This window comes from Danio rerio, chromosome 20 (genome assembly GCF_052040795.2).
Source record: "Danio rerio strain M-AB ecotype USA chromosome 20, GRCz13ab, whole genome shotgun sequence".
NCBI classification, from domain to species: domain Eukaryota; kingdom Metazoa; phylum Chordata; class Actinopteri; order Cypriniformes; family Danionidae; genus Danio; species Danio rerio.
In genome coordinates, this window is record NC_141040.1 from 8400001 (window position 1) to 8425000 (window position 25000).

Below are 25000 nucleotides of genomic sequence, written 5' to 3' on the forward strand. Positions count from 1 at the left end.
AACCTTCTATTACTCAATAACATCTAACAGGGAGCTACTTGTTTTCCTATTTCCAAACACCAAATTAGAATGCTACACTTCCCTTACTGCTCAAATGTGGAAACACTCATTTTTGAAGCTTTTCATATAACAGCCAAAAACAACGTAATCACTGCAATAACAATCCAACAAAAACTAATTCAGAGGGTTTTGGGGATGGAGTTTTGACATGCCTTGATATTTGTGTTTATTTTTTATTTAATAAAAATGTTCTTGTTAATATATCAATTGCTAAAATCTGATGAGGCTGCATTAACAATAAGCAGCATGGCCAATACAGCAAAATTGTCGACTGGACATTTGATAAAGCATCAGCTATCAGAGCTAAATCAACATGATAAACAGCGGCACGACTTGATGAATGCTGTGGTGATGCAATTGCAGTGCGACACTTAACCACATACACACTCGGTCCCATACACACACACAAACCAGAGCAAAAGGTCATGGTGCTAATAGATCAGAGGCGTCAATGACAGATTAAAACCTTGTCATGTAGGTCACCTCCTGGCGCCACGGCAACAGAGCACACTGCGCTAACATAGTAACCTCTCATTCATCACCAGCTCTCATCAGTACAACACTAAACCCTGACCAATAATTCATCAGACACACGAGCTATAAAACACAATCAATGCTTATTTGCTTCTAGATTTCCTGCTGATTAGATTACCTGTTTTGCTTCAACTTCAGTTGTATTTCACTGTCTCTTATTTGCTGTAATATGACAACATTGGATTAATTTATAAAATGTTACTGCAGTTGCCCTGTGAGCAACAATTCTTAAAGTATATTCAACGTATGTTGAATGCGATAAGGAACTGCAATACACCGCCCCATAGCATTCGCTTATAAAAAGAAATGCAGCCATTTGTACCTCCGGCTACAAAAATTGCGGCCTCCAGAAATGTCCGCGGGACTACGTTTTTAAAATGAGTCTGTTTTTTTTTTGTTTTTTTTCTGCTGAGCGCAAAATATAAATATTGAAACATAATGGAAACTGTTAACCATTGACATGTATAGTTGAAAAAACATTCATTCATTCATTTTCTTGTCGGCTTAGTCCCTTTATTAATCCGGGGTCGCCACAGCAGAATGAACCGCCAGTTGTAAAAACAAATACTCTGAAAATCAATGGTTACCCCTTTCAACATCATTTAATATGTCCTATTTTGTGTTCAACAGAACAACAATATTAATTCAAAGCACAAATCAAAGGTGAGTAAATGATGGGAGAATTTTCGTTTTTGGGTAAAGTATCCTTTTAAGAGTTTAAAGGTAAGTTAGTTTGATGTCTGTGTATGTTTTTTTTTTAATATGTCGTAATCAATGGTGGAAAGAGTACTGAAAAAAAGTAAGAGTACTCAAGTAAATGTACCATTACTTGCCTAAAAATGTAGAGCAAGTAAAGCAAAAGTATCTGTTGTAAATATTACTCAAAGTATGAGTAAAAAGTAACCCTTTTTAAATGTTGAGTAGGTTGAAGCATCCAACCCAAAATATAAAAATCCTATTGATGCTCCCTGTGACTTTACAAGAGAAAAGTTAAAGGCCTACCAGTCTTTGGATGCCAACAATGTTATTCTGTGTGGTCATGTGCAAGAAATAATGTTCCATGATTACTAGATTCAACACTATGTAGTGCTAAAAACCGAGGTTCTGCCTAGCCAAAGACAAGGAAAGAAGACGGAACTGTACAAGGTCTGGGTGATTAATCATCAACAAGCAAAACAACTGCATTCTGACAGCAAACTACACCTTTACAGCAGGGTATATGAGCTTACACATAGAGGTAAAGTTGGTTTTATATTCGCACATTCGGACTTTCTCCTTAATAATATAATTTCATAAAAGTTTTATTTGCAAACTCTAAATAGCGAAATCATATTAGAAGCCGATGACTATCAAAGTACAACATTGTTCACAGTCAAATAAACAGTGTTAATGTTGTTGTCAAGTCACACTTGCAGGTTATTTCAAACCGAATATTCAAAGTGCCATGGTAAACAATATAGGAATTGTCACAAGTATCACTGAATGAATGTGTGAATATAAAACCAACTTTACCTTAATAACTTAAACTTTCACGTTTCATTCTTAGCATTCAATGTCCACAGATTTATTAACCATATGTAACTATTGCTATTGTAGCCGTTTTTTTTTAACTAAACTAAACTAAACTAAACTAAACTAAACTAAACTAAACTAAACTAAACTAAACTAAACTAAACTAAAACAGCACAATAACACATGCTGATTTATACCTTAGATGTTGTATATTACAACATTGTAAATCAACGTAAGACAAATGAAGACAATAACAAAAACACAATGTAGAGATTTGCTTGGTGGGCTAAAAAAAAAAAACTAAAAACAAATACACAAATCTGAAAAAATAAATTAGTTCCAAACCAAATATGCTTAATGTGAATCAATCAATCAATCAATCAATCAATCAATCAATCAATCAATCAATCAATCAATCAATCAATCAATCAATCAATCAATCAATCAATCAATCAATCAATCAATCAATCAATCAATCAATCAATCAACTGCCCTCAAAACTAAAAAGCGTAATGGCACCGCACACCATAAAAAAGAAAGATGTGCATCAACATCTATCGCAAAGTGAACTCCTCTTTCAAACTCTGCTCCAGTGGAACAGCACTTATGTCTACATGATTCGGTCTGGTACTTCATAAATATGCATTATTCCCTCCATTTATAACTAGCACAGGTGTGATTCACTAGCAGTTATTGCCATTTACTCTCCATCAAGAAGGAGTATAGAACGCTGCAGATGGGTTTGTAAAGCTACGGTCGTTCTCTTCCAAGAAGTCTGTTCAATTAGGCTTCTCTGATTTCCCCAGAGAGTGCTCCTCTCTTTAAAACGCATCATTAACACAGGCTTACCACTCCCAAAGGATTGCATCACCCCCGCCCGACGTACAGCGGAGTCAAACCTGCTAAGAGCGAGAGCATGCTAACACGTAGAAATCTTTTCTCATCGACCCAAACTTTTGAGGTCTTGAAGAGGAGGATTTGTTGAAAAGCTATTAGCGCTAAACTATAAAATAGATGTCTATAAGCAAAACAGTGTATTCTACTTTGTTTTGTCAGTGAAATAATTGGTACTAGGAAATATTAGGTTTTAAGGATTCTCATTTTGTTTTGCTGGTCTCTTTCAATATATTCATGGACGAAAATAGATTTGAAATCATCTGATTTCTTTTAAAAAAATCTCCAATTATTTATTTAAAATCCTAATAGACTTTATTTTCTAATAGCCAACTCTGCTCTGATTGGTCAGATGGCTCAGACAAATGTGATTGGTCTATTGGTATCAATACCATTGCCACAGTGAATTTGTACTTTGCTGAGCCTGTATAATGTTGTCTGTAATACAATAATGTTCTAAATAGATATAAATATAAATAGTATAGATTTAAATATAGATAGTTCCTTGCACTGATCTGCCATTTTGTTTTTTTTGTTTACTTCAAAGTGTCATCAGTATCCACAGTCTAATTATTATGTGACTAATTAGATTAATTAACTGCCAAATAGTGCAATTAATTAGATAAAAATTAGATAAAAATTCATATGCATTAGCAGTGCTCATTTTTGGCTGATTAACAATGCCGATTGACTGAGAGACAATCAGAATCAATACTGAGCACAAGCACTTAAAGCGGTAGACAGCATAACTGCAGCTTTTACTAAACCAAACATTCTTGTCCATTGGTATTGAAACTTATTTATAGCTATCCTTATAAATGTAAATTTTGATTAAAGTAATTTTTTTGGGTAAACAGGACGATGTAGAATGATGTAGCTAAAAATGGTAGCCAAATATAGTTTTACATTTACACATCCATGGAAATAGCCAAAAACACTATTACTGTAGGCCAGGCCAGTATTTGGCATTGTCACCTTGTTAGTAAACAGTGTCTAGGGAAGTAGGGAAGTGATGACACTCTGCACTGGTGTGTATGTAGAACTTACCATGAGCTTATGAATTATATAATAAGAATATACAATAAGATTTCAGGTCAATTTGGAACTTTGTGATTTAGTGGCAAATTCGTATGAATTTGTATAATCTCATTGTACAATTTAGTACGATTTGCTTATCCCCAATGATGGTTGGCTTTAGGGGTGAGGTTGGGTGCCACGTTTCCTTTTTTAAATCGTATGTTTTGATACGACTGAACTTTTTGTACGAATTTGTAAATAAGCCTTTATAAACTGACAATACGTAAAATAGTTACGTTTGCTCATAAGATCAGGCTGGAATACACTAGTATAAAGCGTAACATTAGCTACGTTTCCATTCATCCACCTATTTGTAGCATCGCCGGTCCTACACCACACCCACACGCTCCGAGATGGAATCAAACCAGAGACCTTCCACATGGAAGTCGGTTGCTCTACCAAGGAGGCTAAAGACCATGGCCTCTAGCGTATGTCTCTAGAGCACCTTTAGAGGTCAGAGGAGTGAGGTTTACCTGCATTGCACTTACTAGCTGGCCTCCATTACACTCACCCCTCTAAACCTCTCTACCATCCGGGTCACGGCACCAATGTAACCAATAATGTAAAGCAATAATCTTGTTTTGCGCATAAAGTTAATTTGCATTTTTGGATGGAAACATAGCTAGTGTGTCTACACTATTGGTTGTTATGTAAAGTAAATCCACATTTGCAATGAGAAGTGCCTTTTTTGAATGGTTTTCTAATGATTGAGAGCATTTTGTGTGCTGCTTATGTGCATTTCAACCAGCTGCTGCACCTAATTTTTTTTTCCAATGCGCTCTGCCTACCAGCAGTTAAAAAAGTCAACTCGCTTCACTTTTTTCATTGTCCAATTAAATGAAAGCAGAGACTGGGTTTTCATTGAGGTGACAGCAGTGTTTGTGTTGTCAATACAACTACGAATACTCTTAAAGATGAAGGAGAGACTAGTGGTCGCTGTTTTGAGGTACTTTACATATCATGAATATCACAATATTATTAAATATTACAATTATAACAACATCAACACAATACACAGCTGATCCAGCGGTTGCCAAGTGACATTAAAAACGCAGCACACTTCTGTTTTCCTTGTCAACAATAAAAGGCAGTGCAGTTCTCAGAACGGAAATGGGAGTTCAGTGAAATTGGCCCCTTAGAAAACACTGGAGAAACAACATTACCACATACTAGGCTACTCCATACTGTACAGGCCATACCTGTCAACATTAGAATGTAAAAATAAGAGATATGGCCACCATAATAATAATAATAATAAAAATAAATAAATATGTTCTTCTGGATTGTTAATAAACAGTTAAATGATCAGTAATATGTTTTATTAATAATATTTATTAATATTTACAAATATATTAACAAACAGATAATTAAAATTAATAGCTATTATTAAGAAATCGAATCAAGTTATCGAATCTCATTAACCTTTTCTTCACTGTATAACTTACATATTCTTATTAAAGAACAACAAATGAATCACATTCATTTGGATTTTTCGTTTGATATACATTAAATAACAGCTGTCACTTAAAACATGCAAATATCTAACGTTGTAATGAAAGCATTCGATTGCTTTCCTAACTTTTTATGCTTATTTAGGACACAATAGGTTGTGTTTGAAAAAACAAAACAAAACAAACAACATCTAAAGATCGACGTCTTGAGATGTTATTATTATTTATTATGTGTATATGCCTGTTAAAACGGACACCCAACACCCAGACTTTTGGTCCGCTTCAGGTATGACAGGTATGCTGTAGGCTACTCCACTACTGTTCTGTGTTTGTTCGCGGTTGTCTTTAATCTACACCCTTCAAGACACTACACCTTACTAAACACTACACCTACCTAGACTCTTGTTTTCATGTATTTTTTCGGATTTTCAGAAACTTCCTGTTTTTAGATTTCTGCATTTTTAATCCCAAAAAATGCCATTGTTGTGTAGACAAAGAGGCAGAACACATAAAAAACTATTCTAGTTTTTGGCTGAAAAGGTTGCCGTGAAAATGACCCCTTAGTCAAATAGTGAAATCACAAGTTAATGAATTTTTTTGAAAGTCTGAGTCATTTCTTTAGAATCGTTTGCTTCGCAGTTCACCCTGTGTTTGTTGTTGCAATTAGCATCACCCATTGTACTTAGGCTTTCAATGATGTAGAAGAGCTTGCTTTATAGAACATTCTTTTCATTCTTCAATACATTGATGAGAGGAAAAGAAAGCAAATGTCAACTAGGTATTAGCTACCAAGTAACGAAAAACACAGAAAGTCTTTTTTTTTTATAGATGAAACAATCGGAAAGCAGGTTAAGCAACAGAGGATTGGTATTTGTGGCTCAGACACTTGCTTCAAAAGATCATGGGATAGTGACAGGACACAAATTTCCACTCCCTCGACTCACCCCCGACTTCTCATCGAAGATCTTGATCCCCCCAAAGGACACAGTCAGAAAAACTTTCTGTTTGTGTTCTCCTTTAGACCGCGCAGAGGCTGCGATTCCCTGCAGACAAGAAGATGAAAACAGAAACATGAGAAGAGAAGAAATGAAGATAAAACAGGAACAGAGCTAGGAATGGCAACTTTCGCTACTTGCTGCAATCCTTGGGGAACATTAGCTGTTATGCAAAGAAACTGATTCATTTTTTGTAAGTGTTTTTAAAAAACTCTGGCCTAGATGTTTTGATATGGACCGGTTTAGAGTAAAAGGAGACATTCGTGTTTTTAATCTCTACTGACAGATACCATAACTACACTTTTCTGCAGATAAAAGAGCGGACATATAAAAACCACCTCATAAAATATCGAATTGTGAATGCATCAAGGACTGTTTGCTGAGGCTTATAAATAATGCTCAGTTTTCTGCACAGATTGATTTATTCACTTTACAATACCTTAAAGCATCATCTGCAGCCAACTCTATCCAGGCACTGCAGATCTTGATAGTCTATGCTGATTTTTTGACTGTATCTGATTTTTTGTTGACCCGCTTACATCATCATCATTTAAAAGTGACTTGTATCCGATGTCTGTATTCGCATGGCACAAGGCAAAAGGTGTAATGAGCAGGAAAAAAAGAGCAGGCGCTGACTTACAGCTGATAATAAAAGAGCGATCTTTTCCCGATTGCTGTATTTAATCTGTTCGCTGGGCTTAATTTTTTTATTTTCTTTTTCACAAGCTGAAGCCTTTTTTGCTAAAGTTTAAGATAGAAAACTTATAATTTGAGCATCTTTTAATTGAGTCTTTTTTTTAATCGCTAGGGACTTTAATGTGATGTCCATTCACATTTTGGGCCCCATCATACACCCGGCGCAATGCGGCGCAAGGCGCCACGCAATGTTGTTTGCAAGTTTCAGCTTGGCATAAGAGTCGTTTTGACGTTTTGTAGAATGCTGTTGAAATAGCAAATGCATTTGCGCTCATATGTGCACCCATACTAAATCAAAAATTTCTGTGAAATCGTGTTGTCCTCCTGCTCCAGCTTTATGTTTTATGTTGATCATATTAAAACAAAGAAAACAATCTGAAGTTGTTGTATTTAAGTTGTATATACCATGATTTTACTGGTCCGGCCCGCTTGGGAATATATTTTCCTCTCTCCCCCGAGCTAAAATGAGTTTGACACCCCTGATTTAAACCAATATTTTGAGAACAAAGAGAGAAATAAAGTACAGAATGAATGTGACAAATAAATAGCAATCTACTACTCAGGGGTGGACTGGCCATCTGGCAATTTTGGCACATGCCAGAAGGGCTGGACCATTTTTAAAATTTGGGCCGGTATGCTTTTTTAAAATTATTTTTTAAAAAATGTATATGTATTGTTTTTACATGCAGGCAGCTTTTATCTCTTGCAAGATGCGAATATTAGGATGATGATAATAGTAATAATAATAAATGTTAAGCGTTGGCCCAATCGACAATGGCCGGCTGGTTTCAAGATGGGCCGACCCAATTAGAGGTTACACGGATGTAATCAAAATCTGGCAGGAATGTCGAACAAACAACAAGCTAATTGTCAGAGATGGACTGTAAAAAAGGAAAAGCGTGCCAAAAAGCTTAGAGAAGGCATAACATTGCTCTAAAATCAGACGCTGCCAAATGCATAAAATTAACTGAAAGAGTCCCGAAAGGGGGCAGCACAGTGGGTAGCACTGTCGCCTCACAGCAAGAAGGTTGATGGTTCAAGCCTCGGCTGGGTCAGTTGGTGTTTCAGTGTGGAGTTTGCATGTTCGCGTGGGTTTCCTCCTGGTTTCCCCCCAAGTCCAAACACATGTGCTATAGGTGAATTGGGTTGGCCTAATTGTCCGTAGTGCATGTATGAGAATGTGTGTATATAGAGGTTTCCCAGAGAAGGGTTGCAGCTTGGAGGGCATCCGCTACGTAAAACATATGCTGGGATAGTTGGCGGTTCATTCCGCTGTGGCGATCCCAAATTAATAAAGGGACTAAGCCGAAAAAAAAATGAATGAATGAAATGACTGTATGTATATTTGTTATAAACGGGTTGTTTTTGTTCCAGTCACATACATTAAAAGTTTAAATATCTATTACATATGGTACTGCTTATATTATTTCACCATCTGTACACCAATATAAGTTGTTAATGTGCGTGTCCGTGGGTGGGGCTGAGTCAGTGTGGTAATTTAGGCTGGTGTGGCTACAGTGCCAGTGCTGATTTTTAGTCCCAGTCCGCCCCTGCTACTACTAAATTAAACTGGTCTTAAAGATTCAATTTAGCAAAATCCCTGATCAGCAAACAAATGTCTGTTCTTGAAGTTTTTGACTACTTGACAAAAACAAAAGAAAACAGCAATAACATGCAGGTGCGAGGAGCTACTTAAATATATAATATTACTTAATTTGTATTGCTTACTCTAGCCAATAACTTGGAGAATGAGATATGATTGTGACAAGTTATCATATACAGTTTTCAAGCATGTGGCTCTCCAGTACATCACAAAAGGTATAATTTGAGCTTTTGTTCTTCACATTTGTTCAATACAGGACATATCAGAGTGGGAAAAAATCATCTAAATTGTTTGACAGTGTAAATGGAGTCTATTTGTCCGTGTGGAAGAAAGGATAAGGAGAAAACAAGAGAGAAACCATTTTCTTGTGAACACTGAAAGCTATTGAATAAGCTATCAGCCACAAACTGAAATGCTGACTGTCCGCTTTTACAGTTAACCCTTGAAAGCCAACAGCCTTCACAGTCTTTTTACCCCCCTAGGAATCCCTCTCTCTTTCGATTGTTGGATCGAACCACCAGTTAGAATGAGAATGGAATCAATTGGGCCAGTGGATGGTGTGCTTCTACAAGGGGGCACATACTAAAAAGCCCACAGTGATACAAAAAAAAGCTTTGAACATTTCTGTTCTGTACTGTATATTAGATTTCAATTTAATGTGTGATTCAAAAATAACTCCAAGGTTTTTCAACCTTTTTGTTTTGTGTTTAGTTCTGGTACATGGAAGCATATTAGTAGCATAATACATTATGAAATGTAATATGCAATATGTAAAAAAAAAAAAATGCATTTATGTATTTAAATTGACATTTTTTAAACCTGAATTATTCAATCCCCCCCCCCTTTATTTTTTCATCAGTTTCTGTAAATTGGAGTGAAGATTTTTTTCAACACATTTCTAAACATAATAGCATTAATAACTCATCTCTAATAACTGATTTTTTTTTTATCTTTGCCATGATGACAGTAAATAATATTTGACTAGATATTTTTCAAGACACTTCTATACATGACATTTAAAGGCTTAACTAGGTTAATTAGGCAAGTTATTGTATAATGATGGTTTGTTCAGTAGACGATCTAAATAAAATTTGCCTAAAGGGGCTAATAGTTTTGTCCTTAAAATGGTATTTAAAACATTAAAAACTGCTTATTTTCTAGCCAAAATAAAACAAATAAGACTTTCTACAGAAAATAAAATATTATCAGACATACTGTGAAAATGTCCTTGCTCTGTTAAACATAATTTGGGAAATATTTAAAAAAGAGAAAAAAAAATTCAAAGGGGGGCTAATAACTTTGACTTCAACTGTCTATGCAAAGTTTAGTGCAAAATGAAAATTATTTTTGCAATACATTTGCAGGTTCCAGCCACAGTTTTAAAATGTAAATCACATATTTACTTCAATGCATTAAAATGTATTAAACTGACAATGTATATCAAGCTATTGAACTGATAATGTAAAACCCAATTTTAATTTATGTGTACAAGCAGAAGCAAGCAGAAATGGTAGCAAATGCTACTTTAAATGCTATTTGTCCTAATTGCTTTTAGACTCTGGGTTAAGGGAAGTAAGTTTACATTTTCATGATTACATCATGGGATGTATGTAACAAATTCAATGTGTTTTTCTAAAATTTCATTTGGAGATAAATATATAGCAAAAACGTAGCACACTGGCAGGCTAAATGTACATTTAATGCATTGACACTCACACTTACTATTTTATAGATCTCAACAAATGAGTTAAAGTGGTTTTGAAAATACTTTATGGTTATGGCTGATTAATGAACAAATCATTTAACCATTTCTATTTACATTAAAACATTTCAAAATTAATATTGCTACTTATATGCTTCCACACTGTAAAAAAAATGTAGGGTTCCACACAACTTCTTTATGTTGTCCCAACATAATTGACTAAGCTAACTAAATTGTTTGGTTACACTTTATTTTGTTGGTCCATTTGTTAAATTTAAGTTAAATTGCATCTACATGCCAACTAATTCTCATTTTATTATAAGAAGACTGTTTGGTTGGGGTTAGGGTTAGTGTAAGTTGCGTACTTGCAATAGTCAGTTAATTGTCTGTTGAAGGAGCAGTAACCACAGATATTAAGCAGGCAGTACTAATACTCAAATACACTATCAAAATAAAGTAATGCCAATTCTTTTAACAAATGTAAGTGGATTAAACATAAAACTATTACATTGTCCCAAAAAAAAAAAAAAAAAAAAAAAAAAAAAAAATATATATATATATATATATATATATATATATATATATATATATATATATATATATATATATATATATATATATATATATATATGGGTTGTTTAAAAAAAAGTGTGTTAAGAGTGTATGTTTAGTTCAGGAATTTAATGATAAGTCATTTTTATTTTAAGGTCCCGTTAAGTGTTTCGAAATGTGACCTTTTTTAATTGATGTTTAAGGTAATCTCTACTGAAACATAAAGACAGAACGGGACATAATGTAGATCCTCCCCTACAGCCGATTGTTTTTTGTATTATTAGTGCTCTAAGCACATTAAATGAAAAGCATCTTGAGTAGGTTGGGTAGGTTAAAGATAGCAAAGAGACCTAAACTCTGAAACAGCCTCTCTAGCACAGGAAAGCAGATGCACTCTGTCAGTTTAAAACTAGATTAAAGACACATCTCTTTGCATTAGCATACACAGGAGAAAAAACAAATGCTTTTGAAATGCAAATCCTCTAAAGCATTGTTAGTCTGCATTATTTAAGACAACCTGAGCCGAACACTTCCCAAAAGACATTGCAATTTGAACGGCTTCTGCGCTTATGTTAGTCTGTTTTTATCATTCCCGAGGTTTCCATAATCATGGACCAGGCCGTATCTTGAGCTGCTGCTGTGGTGGTCATGAAGGAGTGGAGGGCATGATCCTGATTCCTTTAAGACCCTAGTGACAGACGATTCTCTGCATTGATCCTGAAAGGCCAGCGTGTACACCAGCAGGTGACCTCTCCCCACCTGCAGCTTCTCCATGATGGACGTCCAGCGTTCTCCAGTCTCCGCCGCCTAGACTGCAGCTCTGCACAAGAAGTTTGGCCAGAGAAGAAATGGTTGTGCCTCAAGGTGTTTTTTCCTTCACTTTCGTCAATTGGTGAAATTTGTTCCTGCCTGCTGTCGCCACTGGCTTGCATTGTTCGGGACTAGTGGAGCTGCACATCGATGTATTTTTTTTTTAGTGTTTGGACATTCAGCAGTGGATATTAAACCAAACTGAACTGAAATAAACTGATTTAAAGGTGCAGTAGGTGATTGTCTTCAGAAGCATTTTTTGTTGTGCTGGTTGAAAGTCTCTTCACAGTCTAATCACAGTAATGATTAAAGTAAATGATCTAAATGTATTTATATGTATTTTTATGTTTTGGGTAAGGCATAAAACTCAAACATGTGCATTCAATTAAATAGAGTCAGGCCGTCATCTCTCATAATTCCGATAAGTAGGCTAAACCGTCTGTCAGCAAATGCAGATTTGAACAACTGCGCAGCCTTTTGTACGCAGCTCCGCCAATCGCCGCGCCTTCTTGAGAGAGAGCACGCGCGCGCAATCGATAAAAACCTGCTTAATCAAAACTTTTCAAAAACCTAAATCAATATTGGAGTTATCCTTGCATGCTGGAAAAATGGATGACACAATGTCTGAAGGATTTCTCTTAGACAGGTAATGTTTTGTTTTAAAACTGTTTTAGCTTCATGCAAAGCTGATGTAATGTTAGATTTTGTTGTTGCAAATTAGTTATATCTTCACGAGGTGTTGTTCAGCCACTAAAATCTTCTGTTGAAAGATTGATAAGACTATTTTCAGTTTCATAAGGGACCTTTCACAGCATCGATAATGTAGATTTTAATTAGTTTAACAACAAAACACAAGTAAATACCGCTATTCCGCCTAGTCTCTCCCTATATTGTTTACTATGCAACTCTAAATATTGGCTTTGAAATAGCATGTCAGTTTGGCTTGCACACCCCCGGACAAGCACTAGTCGCTTTTAACACATGAGAGAGGGTTTGAGGAGGTGTGGCTTTAGACGGCAGGGGAGGGACTGTGATTCAGAGAATTATTCTAAGCTGTCAGCATTGTGGAAGATCACCTAATGCACCTTAAACTCTGAAAACCAGACTTACACAGTCTCAATCTACTATCATCTTAAGCTGCTTTGACACAATCTACATTGTAAAAGTGCTAAAAATAAAGATGAATTGAATTCAATTGAATTTGATCGGAAAAAATTCGATGAGAAACTGAAGTATGATATGACGTGAATAAAACCGTGAGGCGGAAAAGACAAACTACAAGCTTTATATGTTTATATCTTATAAGTGCTCATGTTGTCACCGTTTTGAAGCACACTATCTTATATATCCTTAAAACGAACAATACTGATATCTAAAAATATACTTTTGTTTCATGGGACATTAATGAGTCCATATTCTGTTTGTATAAATGAGCTAGCAATTCATGTTTTTTTTATAATTAATTTAATGGAATGCCTAGTTTGTACTGTTCACCCACACACAATTCACACTGGACACGATCAACTGTCAACAAGAGGAACAAAAAAAAAGAAAAAGCGACATCATTCAGTAACAAATGAGTGATAGAGAAGCTGAGAGCTGCACGAAGAGGAAAAAGTGTCACCCCAGATGGTTGCGTGTCGCCTCTGCCAGACTCTGTCACTGCCACGAGAAGACATCACACTGCAGACGCTTTTGCACTTTTAATTTTTTTTTAATTCAATTTTTAGAACCCACTCATCGCACCAGATTTGCAAATCAGAAATGTGCAATTACGACAAACCAAATGTCGAAACTGGCTTTTGAATAAAAGTCTAAATTGGTTCCAAGGTGTGCGTTTGGGTGTGTGGGTGTAAACGTGGGCGTTTCTCCAAAGCAGCTGGAGCCCTCCAGCCTTCCAGTGCTAGTCCTCGCCAATCAGATGTGCCCATTTCTTGATCTTCTTTCTGAGTGCATCCGTCAGTCTTATGATGTACGTTAGCACACCATTATGCATATCCATATGTGCTGGCGGAATGATAAATTAACTATTCTAATGCCAGTAGCTGGCAGATTGTGGTGAAAAGAGCACAACTCTTGACATTTTTGAATCGGATATAGAAATGTGTGCATACAGGAGCAAAAAAGAGAGAGAAATAGAAGATCGTAATTTCTTTTTGCAATCCAGTGCAGTTAAGGGAGGAAGTCCATAGCAAAAACCATCACATGATGATTGTTATGCCTTTATCAACGGGGGATGGGGATTATGCGAAAAGACTCGAGTCAAACTGTTGTTTAAACTCTTCGTAGGGACATAAAAGGTGAGAGAGGGGAATAAGAGATTAAAAATGACACCGTGGGACTCATTTGTTTGCTAAGGAGTGGAGGACTGTGGGAATATGAGTATAGATTATGTGTCTGGATGAGTGAGAGGTAAACAGCTCTGATCAATAGCAGTCTGGACTTTCCAATCACACCAACATGCAAATCAGATGATGGAATTGCCTCCCTCTTTCAAACACCAATCTGATCTCTGCTGAAAAGAGTACAATTTATAGCGAGCTTAACGCTGATTTTCCAGACATCGAGACAACATGTATCAATGTCTATTTATGTGTTTCAGAGGTTGATATGCATACACAAAGAGAGCAACACATATTCACACGGTAGTGTGACCCCCTGGTGTTCATATGGCTCATTACACAATCTGATGGATGTGGTTTGTTCACCTTTATGTAGGTATATAAATGAGGGTTGCCAAAGAGACTGTATCATAGGGGCGGTTTGCACCTGGTCACTGCATGTGTTTAGATCGGATGATGTGGAAATGGTTCCGTCTACATGTGGTCACAAAAAAAAATAACAAACAGATATGATTTTGATCTTTAAATCCCACATTATATGCAAATTATACATCTTTTTTTATAATAAACATTAAAACTGTGTTTCGATATTTATTTTTAGAGTTATATTACTTTATAATAAACAACAACAGTCAATTTATCAATGTATGTGTTTTTAACATATTGTAATGTGATATAGCTGGGGAACTAAACTGTATTTATCATATTATATTTACTTTTTATTAATTACTATTATTGTTATTTATCATAAGTTGTGTTACAGAAATGTAAGCTATATATCTTATTCAATAGATTTATGTAGGCTACAGGCTTTGTGGTTCACTAATGTTCCAGTAAAACCTCATTCAAAGCTGTTGAGGGCTTATTTTTTACCTTTCTAATCGAACGAAGCAGTCTTTTTATTTAAATAATTTTTATGCACTATTAACAGAAATAGGCTTCTTAAGGTGCATGAAGTGACTTTGTTCTTAAACTGGGATTGTATGTTAATTTAACAATCAAATTTGATAATTTAATGACTGGTCAAAAATATAAATCAATCAAAAATAATAATAATAAAAATAAATAAATTAACAAAACAAACATACTAAACTGTAATAAGTGGCATTGCATTTTGCATTAGCGCTGTTATATATGACTATGAGCTCTATTTTAATGATCTAAGCATAAAGTCAAAAGTCCATGGCACAAAAGCATTAAGGGTGTGATGGAATGGTCTGCACACTGGTGCATGGTATAACAAAGTTGTGCCTATTCTCTTAATGAGTTATGGGTGTGTTTTGAGTATAACATACATTAAACTAATCAGAGTTTCATCTCACATTCAATTTAGAAATCAGCTGCATTGCACCAAGGCACATTTGCTATTATTATTATTATTATTATTATTATTATTACATGGTGGACTTTGTAAGTGGAAAAACTGAATGCTTCACTAGTGAGGAAAGTGCTAGTGAGACCTGCAGTGCGAGGATAAATAACTAACCTCCTCCATTTGGCCTCTTTAGTTTCCTCGACATGAAGACATGGAGGTAGTGGTTTTTATAATTATGTAGAAAATAATAATTTTTGTAACATTTTAATCCTTACATTTTTTTTCAAATGTAAAGATATTTGTGTATTGCTGTATATCATGTGTGTATTAAGCAATGTGTAAGCGTTTGAACCTGCATAGACACATAACTAACACGGTCTGCGTCGAACTTTAGACCAGCTTTTAGTTAGTCAATGGCACGGTCTATTTCATTTCCTAAAAATAGCAACATGCCAACAATGCACTCTAACACACCTTCTTTTTAGACCAGCACACCCATGAGTCCACAAAGCGGCGCAAATGCATTTGCTATTTAAACAATGTGGCACAAAACGTGAAAATAACAGTTGCGCTGGCCGGAACATAGCAACAGATGGTGCCATACACGTCTTGTTCCTTATTGCACCTGACTGGGTCCCATGTCATATAGCCTATAACAAGTCATGTTTCTATTTTACATTTTGGAAGAAGAAAAATGTACATATATGGTTTCAACAACCAAATGCAAATAGATCTGTCCAGTTACATTTGAAATGTGTCTTAGACCACCTCTTGAAGTGCTTTGATTAATTAGATTTAAATACATCTCAAATTTGATTTAGAAGGCATTTACAACTGCCATTTTCACAGTCGTACAGACATCCAATCAAAGAAAAGAAAAAAAAAACCTGTGAAGTGACAAAATAAACAGCCACACACTATTTTAAAAAGAAGTCAGTGAAATCAATACACACCTTGAGTTTCATCATTGAGTCCTGACAGAGTTTGTCTCCTCTAGCTGCAGTGACCTCATCTATCCCGATGAGCTTAGCCTTGTAACGAACGCCATCTCCCTTAAAACGCTTTATCAGAGCTGCTTCACTGCGGTCCTGCCCTGGAGAAAGAAAAAAAAAGAGAGGGAGACAGATGAAGCATTAAGTCATTTGATGAATTTTGCATATCTGCATCACATCTCCTCCTCCCTCCATCTACTATCATCTCAAAACGCCATTACTGTTCCCACAGATCAGCACAATCCAGCCCTTGCAGCAGACAAAAACCGAGCGATATTCTAATAACTTGTATTTAGCCCAGCCCAGATCCTCATATTTCTAACACAGTGTTCTGTTTGAGCGGTCAGATCTTTAATCTCAGTCTAGTTGTGGAGTTCCAGCTGGAATTTGTCAGCGTGAGCCTGAGGGGCTGTTAAAAAGCCAGGAGGTTTAAAATCAACCCAGAGCTCTGAAAGCCCTCTCTAACCGTACGTCGGGCGCCATATTTACAGCTCAGAATGAAGGTCAAGCCTACTGCATGTGTGCAGCCATAATTGAAGGTATGTCAGGCCCTGGGCATGATGGAGAAAGGTTGGTTTCAAAGTAAAAGTGCTGTGTCCAGGTCTGGTGTGAGGTGATAGGAGGGATGAAAGCCAAACATCTACATTTTTTCAGCTCACACATCAAAGTAGATGTCTATCAGCCAATCGAGGCTTTGAAAGATCAAGTGGTTCCACCCACACGTTCATCGCAAGGCCTATAACTGGATAACTGGAGCTGCCAATCGATGATCTTCCAAGGATGTAGACCAATTAACTAGCTCGTGCTCAGTGAAGCAAAGACAAACAGACCCAATTAGGTCCGAGTCGGCGGTTTGATCAGAGGACAAAGGCAAACACGCACTTACCAGGACACACATACAATTACTGAGGCTTAATTGATAGCATATACAAGAGGAAGGGTGAAAGAGGAAAATGTTAAAACGATTGGGACAACACCATCATTCAGTCAACCAACCAACCTCCATATCTGCCTCTTTTGTAACTCTTTCTATCACTCTTAGATTGACTTATTGTCATGGTATCAATAGCATATGACTTAAAACCTAGATGGGGACTGTTTTCAGGTGCTGCGTAATCATTGCTAAGATTTGATATCTTTTAAATGAGATGCTAATGGTCTAATATTATGCTAAGCTAAGATTAAAGTGCTCCCGCCAGGCTCGAAGATCAGCTTTAACTACAGGGAACTTGTACAATGAGCCTAATAAAAAAATGGAGTGTTCCTTCAAAAGGCACACACACACAAAATGATTAGCAATGTATTTAGAATCCGTATTGTGTGGCCTCTCGTCATCTGATTGATTCCGGTTCAATTTCTACATGGAGCAGTGAGAGTAGGACTCCCAACTCCTGTTGATGTTGACACTGGTTTAAATCCCATTTACAGTAGGTAAAGCAATACCAGTTACACTTCTTTTAGATGGAGGCTGCTAATTGTTTAACCCGCATATGAAATACAATATTACACTAGCATAGATGAAATATTAGCATTAGAATACAATACCTGTCAACACTGGGATGTGAAAATAAGAAATACTGCATGGCCACCATAATAGGGGATTCCCATGACTTTTGCTTTCCATCAAATCACATGTACAGAATCCGTTTAGGAAACAGCGTCTATTTATCACTATGGAGCACGTCAGCTGACAGTCACGCACCGCTATATGACTGTTTTGAGGATTGAATATGGAGGGGAGACGGCACTTTTAATGAAAAAGGAAGGGTATTGCGCAGTTTTTACATTTATTTCTGTGTTTTTATGCCTAAACAAAGCAAAAGCACAGAACAGATTCACATTAAAAAGAACAAGGGTGGTTCGGTGGTATGGGTTGAGAATAGGGAGGCTCGGGTCTTTAAAGAGCCCATATTATGGGTTTTTGAAAATTCCCCTCCATGTAGTGTGTAACACAGCTCTAAGTGAAGTGAAGTATCCAGCTAAGGCTTAAATCTGTAAGAATACAGTGTTTAAAACGGTTGATTCATCTATAAAAGAGTCGACTCATAGTGCTTCAAACGAGTCGCCTTGATACCGACTCATTAGGTGTTTCGCCATGACGTACGAACGAAACAAAGTTTTTCACGTGCACGCGCAAACCCGGGAGATTTCAAACCTGAGGCCCCGCCCTCTGACGCAGAAACCCAGACACACACACAGACACACACACAAACAAACACACACACACACAAACATGCCGGTCGATTGAAGTCACACTGCAGATGGATATATTGAGTCTCTACCCAAAGATGAAACATCAGCATTATAGCCAAGCAGTTGGAAGCTACTGGAAACTTCTGGAAGCTACATGCTACAAAGAATACTTCATCTGAGTTTGTTAAAGGAAGGATCAGTAAAGATTAACTTACTGATTGACGTCAGGATGGGTTTCTTCCTACCTTTCTGAAGTGTAAGTACATGCGGTTAAAGTTGTTGCCTCGTTGACTCTAGCTTGCAAATGTATTTAGTTGTGATTTGTTACTTGTAACCGAGTGTACTGTATCAGGTTAACTGGCTATATTCTCTTATCGCGTGCAAAGTCACGTTAAAAACGCGACGCGTGCTGCTTTGTTGACGGAGCTCCGAGGTAGAGTTGTGCATTCCCGCGGCTGTCCCCGCGCCAGATTTCTGCGGCGCGGGAATAAATTTCCGAATAAATCGCGGGAGCGGTCGGTAACGGGTTTAATTTGGGACGGGAGCGGGCTGTCTAGCAATATCACGGACATTGCTATGCGAATGAGAAAGAGAGAGTCTGCTTGTGTGTGTTAGTGCACGCGCGCGTATGAGAGAGAGAGAGAGAGAGAGAGAGAGAGAGAGAGAGGAGCGAGAGCGAGCTTTGTGCTGTGTGTGTGTTTATACAGACATCTTGGCTGTCTGGACTGTTTAGCTGGGTGACTTTTGGTTGTGTTCTCCCCCGCTCTAGCGAGATCGGGCGCGGCTGGCAGAAAACGGAGCGGGTTCTCAGGCTAAAACCTGGCGGGTGCGGGCGGAAGCGGGAGCGTTGTCGTCCGGAGGTGTGTGTGTGTTTTTGTGTGTGTTTGGCAGCTAAAATCCACGCCTACACTATCGAGCGTGTATGAACTGTGATTACTTTTATATTGCTGATTAGCTGTTGGCCAATTCACTCTCTGACTGAAGGCAGTCGACCAATCGCGACAGACTGTCATTGGTCCAATCAGCGCAGATTAGCTTCGCGCTAAGGAGGGGTTTGGGAACAAATGAATCACTGGACGATTCATACGGGAGTCGCTGGGATAATTAGGTAAAAATAAATGCAGATTATAAGACCATGAAAGTGTTTTTTGACCTTGCATACATATGAGACTGTTGTTGGAGACCCTTACAACCAAGATATGACCCTATTTCATGTATAATATGGGCTCTTTAATGTTTTTTTTGCCACCCTTCAGAGAAAGACTGAAATACTGGAGAAATACAGGATAATACCTTTACGGGATGATAGCGGGATATAACTGTAAAATACGGGAGAGTCCCGGGAAAAACTGGAGGGTTGACAGGTATAGAATACAAACACACTCACTGGAATAGGCAATTTATTATTGAGCGAGTTACTTTGTTTAGTACACTTATTAGTATAAGTCTTTTTCTGTGTCCCTTGTCTATGTGAATGCTATTCACAAAGATGTTCTAAACAAGTTTGAACAGTGGAATTCCTTTACAAAGATCTCTTACACAATTGCTTGCGACAAAAATTTGAGATATGTGTGTTTCTGAATGACTATTACTGTAAAAATGTAAGGTTAATTACTTAAAGCATGGAGAGAAAATAACTACAATTTATTTAAGGGAATATTTGATGAACATGTTTTATTTGTTGGATATATTATTCTGTATAAATCAGAAAGCAAGAAAACTCTTGACGATGAATAAAAAACAAAGGAAACTTGACAAAGGACTGCATCAGTGGTGCAAAGCTTTGGAGAAACTACTTCAAGAAAGGGCAAAACGTATTATTCAAAAGACATTCAAAGTTTCTTGCAAGACCTTTCACAGCTGTCACTGTATCCTCTCCTCATACGTCAAAGCTGAAGTGAAACCTTAAATGGTCTTTGGTTACTAAGCTGTATGTTTGGTGCATCAAATCCGTACAATATGAGATGCTCCGCACCCTTCTTACAGAATTCATGGACAATCTGTGATATGTTATGACCCATCCTGCTAGTCATCAAGCATCTACGCAATCATTAATCTATAGGAGTGCTGAGGAAAATTGCTCAGGGCTTCTAGTGCAACATATATCAATAACACTGACACAATGTGCCATTATGCTAAAGCAAGAGATGGGCCATAATGAATAGCACGTCTACGTCCTTCACATGCATAACACATACATTAGGCAGCTGACGAAGGGGATCGTGGTGATTCATGAGAGTTGATGAATTAACAACTCTTGAAGGTCACCGCGAACATGATTGAAGGAATTCGCTCATCTCTGTTCAATGAGCAGCCTCCAAAGTCATTCTGGACCACACTGACTTTCATTATATGGACAGGTGAAAATTTATTTATTTTGGATTACACAGAATAAGTTTCCATCAATTGTATTAATATGCATTTCTACTTTATTTGTAAGCTAAAATACATGACTAATATGGTATAAATATGCATTAAAATGCTTCTCTTATGACCACACGTTTTTTTTTTTAATCTAGTTGGGATCCAACCCTCTCATGTAATTACCTTATACATCATTTTTCGGATGAGTACTCAGACACTCACAGGGGTGTATTGTTTGAGGCCATGATTGGGAATTTCTAGGTGGATGTTTTCTGGTAAAAATCTTAGTAATTTGAGGGAACCTTTGTATCACAAGTCCAACTCTCTAATCATTAGCTATACTCAGTGGTGTAAAGTAACTAATTACAAATACTCAAATTACTGTATTTAAGTAGGCCAATATATTGACTATCGGCATAGAGTTATCGGTTATCTAAGAAGTTATCCAAAGTATTATCGGTTATTGGTATAAGTTAAGTTATTGATATTGGTTATAGGTTTCAGTCATTGAATTGCTGTTTGGATTTTGGTTAGCGTTCAGTAAATTTATTTATGCTTTTTATTGTAAAGGAATATGTAAACAAATGTAAACAAATCTTTATGTAAACAAAAGTTGGCCATAGAAATAAATAATCAATTCAATTCAGACTTGTTCATTATTTGTGTTTGTCTTTAGTTTTTACAATCAGGCAGAACAATTAGAAAAATAGTATTAACAGTATCAAATAGTATTATTATTTTTATAGGCCAGTATATTAGCTACCAGCCTCCAAATCTAAAGTGTTATCGGTTATTGGTATCGGTTAAGCTAATGATATTGGTTATTGGTATCGGTTATTGAATTGCTATTTGCATTTTGGTCAATGTTAAGTCAATTTATGTAAGCAATAAATTTTCATCATATAAATTGAAGTTGGTCATAGAAATGAATAGATTTAATTTAGAATTGTTCACTATATGTGTTTGTTGTTAGTTGTTGTCGTTGCAGTGAAAATAGAAAAATAGTATTATCGGCCTCCAAAACTAAAGCGTTTTCGCTTACTGGTATTGTTAAAATATTCCATCTTGGTTCATCCGTCTATTTTTGTTTGTTTGTTTGTTTGTTTATACGAATGCAGGAATTGTTTTTCAACATAGATTATGTGCACTTTGTTTGTATTGGATTAAAAAGTTGATCCCGGTCAATTGTGCGCATACATATTTTTCAGTCTGCGTTTTTAACATTTATGCTCATCTTGGCTTTTCCATTAAGCATTTTTATACAATATTCCAAAACATGCATAACACTAGTTGAAATGAAACAACTATTAGGCGGCCTCCTGTAGCATTGTCCAATTTAGTTCAGATTAATGAAACCAAAGCGCAAATGGAACCAAAGAATTACATTCTAAGATGGATGTCTGTTGGTTTGAAACAGCGTGAGCGCGAATAAAGACAGAATTATAATTTTTAGTTGAACTAGGACTTTAACCTGTGCTCCAACTCCAGCTCTGACAGTTTTCAGAGAGCTCTAGAAAGCAGATAACTTTTAGCCATCCCTCTGCGGCAAGGATGGGAAGGATAAACACTCATTTATTTCCCCCAGTTCAGACTGCTGCACCTGCAATGCTGCTTATTATTGCTGCCTACCTCAGGGACTGAACTTTGGCGGTAAAGAACTGACCGTATGAGTGTGTGGGTGAGCTATATCTGTGCCAGAAGGCTGCCAACAATACTGTCCAAGTAGAGATGTCTTGAAATGAGCTCCATGCAGCAACACTTTACCCCTGCAGGCCTCCAAAGTCCTCATTCAGGCTGAGGACAGCTCACCGATTCCTGGAGAGAAGTCTGGATTCTCAGCCACTTCCACGGCTCTTCAAAATGAGGGAGCTCTGGCAGAAAGCTACTGTGAGCTGTTGACATTAGGTGTAATTGAAGGAGGCCACAGAAGCTTGAACTGCTAGTCACAGTTGCAACCGTAATACCCAGAAATAGAAATTCCATAAATTGGAGCCAAACTCATTTCAGAAACATTTCTTCCGGACATACAAGAGAATTGAGAAATAAACATAACATAGCTGCTGGATGGACCTTGTATGACCAAAGCCAATTATTTTCAGGAAAATAAAATAAATTAAATTTATTTTATTGAAAATAAATGAAAATTGAAATTAAATTAAATTAAATATTTTAAATTAAATTAAGTTAAATTAAATTAATTTTTTTCATTTTCTTTTCAGCTTAGTTCCTTTATTAATATGGGTTCGCCACAGCAGAATGAGCCATCAAATTATAAAGATTCATGCAGCGAATGCCCTTCCAGCTGCAACCCATCACTAGGAAACACTTATACACTCTCATTTACACACACACATACACTATAGACAATTTGGCTTACCCAATTCACCTATAGCGCATGTCTTTCGACTTGTGGAGAAAGCCCGGATGAAACCCACACCAACACAGGCAGAACATGCATCTTCTTGCTTTGAGGGATCGTGCTACCAACTGCGCCACCGTGTTGCCCTAATTTAATTTAATTTAAAAATAAATAAAATGGTCACCAGAAGTTAAAAGTGTGAATTATGACTTAAAGTGTTAACCAAATTAATAAACTATTTATATAAATGTAGTTGTTTTATGTTACGTCATGTAAAAGCTGATATCATATATCATATCTTATAAAAATTGAAGGTTGTTGGAAACAGTTTGAGATTCCAGTAAAGCTACCGATTTAGTAACAAATAGATTTTTTATTGTTTCAATATTTATGCAACTTACTGACATGCATAAAGCATGACAAATGACGCATGATATGAAACAATTTTTGTTTTTTCAATAGTTAAATCATTTATGAATAAAATACAATTTTGAACAAAAATGTACAAGATTTATGCATAATAGTGACAACATAATATTTTAAATAAACAGCTAAAAACTAAAAATTAAATTAAATTAAATTAGGGCGAAGCAGTGGCGCAGTAAGTAGTGCTGTCGCCTCACAGCAAGAAGGTCGCTGGTTTGATCCTTGGCTCAGTTGGCGTTTATGTGTGGAGTTTGCATGTTCTCCCTGTGTTCGCGTGGGTTTCCTCTGGGTGCTCCGGTTTCCCCCACAGTCCAAAGACATGCGGTACAGGTGAATCGGGTAGGCTAAATTGTCCGTAGTGTATGAGTGTGTGATTAATAAAGGGACTAAGCCGACTAGAAAATTAATGAATGAATAAATTAAATTAAATTAAATAAATGAAAAGTTTAGATGCAAAAAATAAAATAAAATAAAAAATTATTTTACAATGAGCATTTTTTCATCCTCTTATATTTATGTTTAGTAATTTCATGTCAAAGGTGATGAAAATGACAAATTATTTGCCATTAAAGTTAAATTACTGAACCCAGAGATAGGACAAATATGACAAAAAAGTAATTCTGAAAATAAATAAATAAATAAATAAATAAATAAATAAATAAATAAATAAATAAATAAATAAAGTAGCTATGCACTGATTAAATGAAGTCACCTTTTCTCCCTCTGGCACTTAACAGTAAAAGACTTTTACTCTGCAAATGAACCAATGATCCACAGAGAATGAGCTAATGAACTAGCAAATCAGAAATTGTCCAATGAACCACAAACACAATTAAGTCAATTAGCTATCAAAAAGAGCAAAACATTCTAGCAGAGGCAACAACAAAGAGCAAAGCCTATATAACTTGCAGGCAAACTACACATTTCAAATCAAAGTTTAGCTTATAATCATTGAATCCGTGAGCAATGTTTATGAGATTCATTTAAAAACACATTTAGTTAAATACTTAAAAAAATAAATGATCAAATAAATAAGTGAATGAATAATAAAAGGGGTAATGTAGTGGGTTTTTTATAACCCTGAACTATTGAAAAACAAATCTAAAAGCACACAGAGATTAAA

The 25000-nt window shown here is 36.3% G+C and overlaps 1 protein-coding gene across 9 annotated transcripts in view; it reads right to left on the reverse strand.

Annotated features, from left to right (window-relative positions):
• The window catches only part of dab1a (DAB adaptor protein 1a), a 299119-nt gene that overhangs the window by 110707 nt on the left and 163412 nt on the right, over positions 1 to 25000 (reverse strand). For all 9 annotated transcript variants that reach the window (NM_001443992.1, NM_001443991.1, NM_001443996.1 and 6 more), the window contains 2 exon segments: positions 6473 to 6571; positions 16497 to 16636. In NM_001443992.1, the coding sequence (NP_001430921.1) occupies positions 6473 to 6571; positions 16497 to 16636 (239 nt within the window).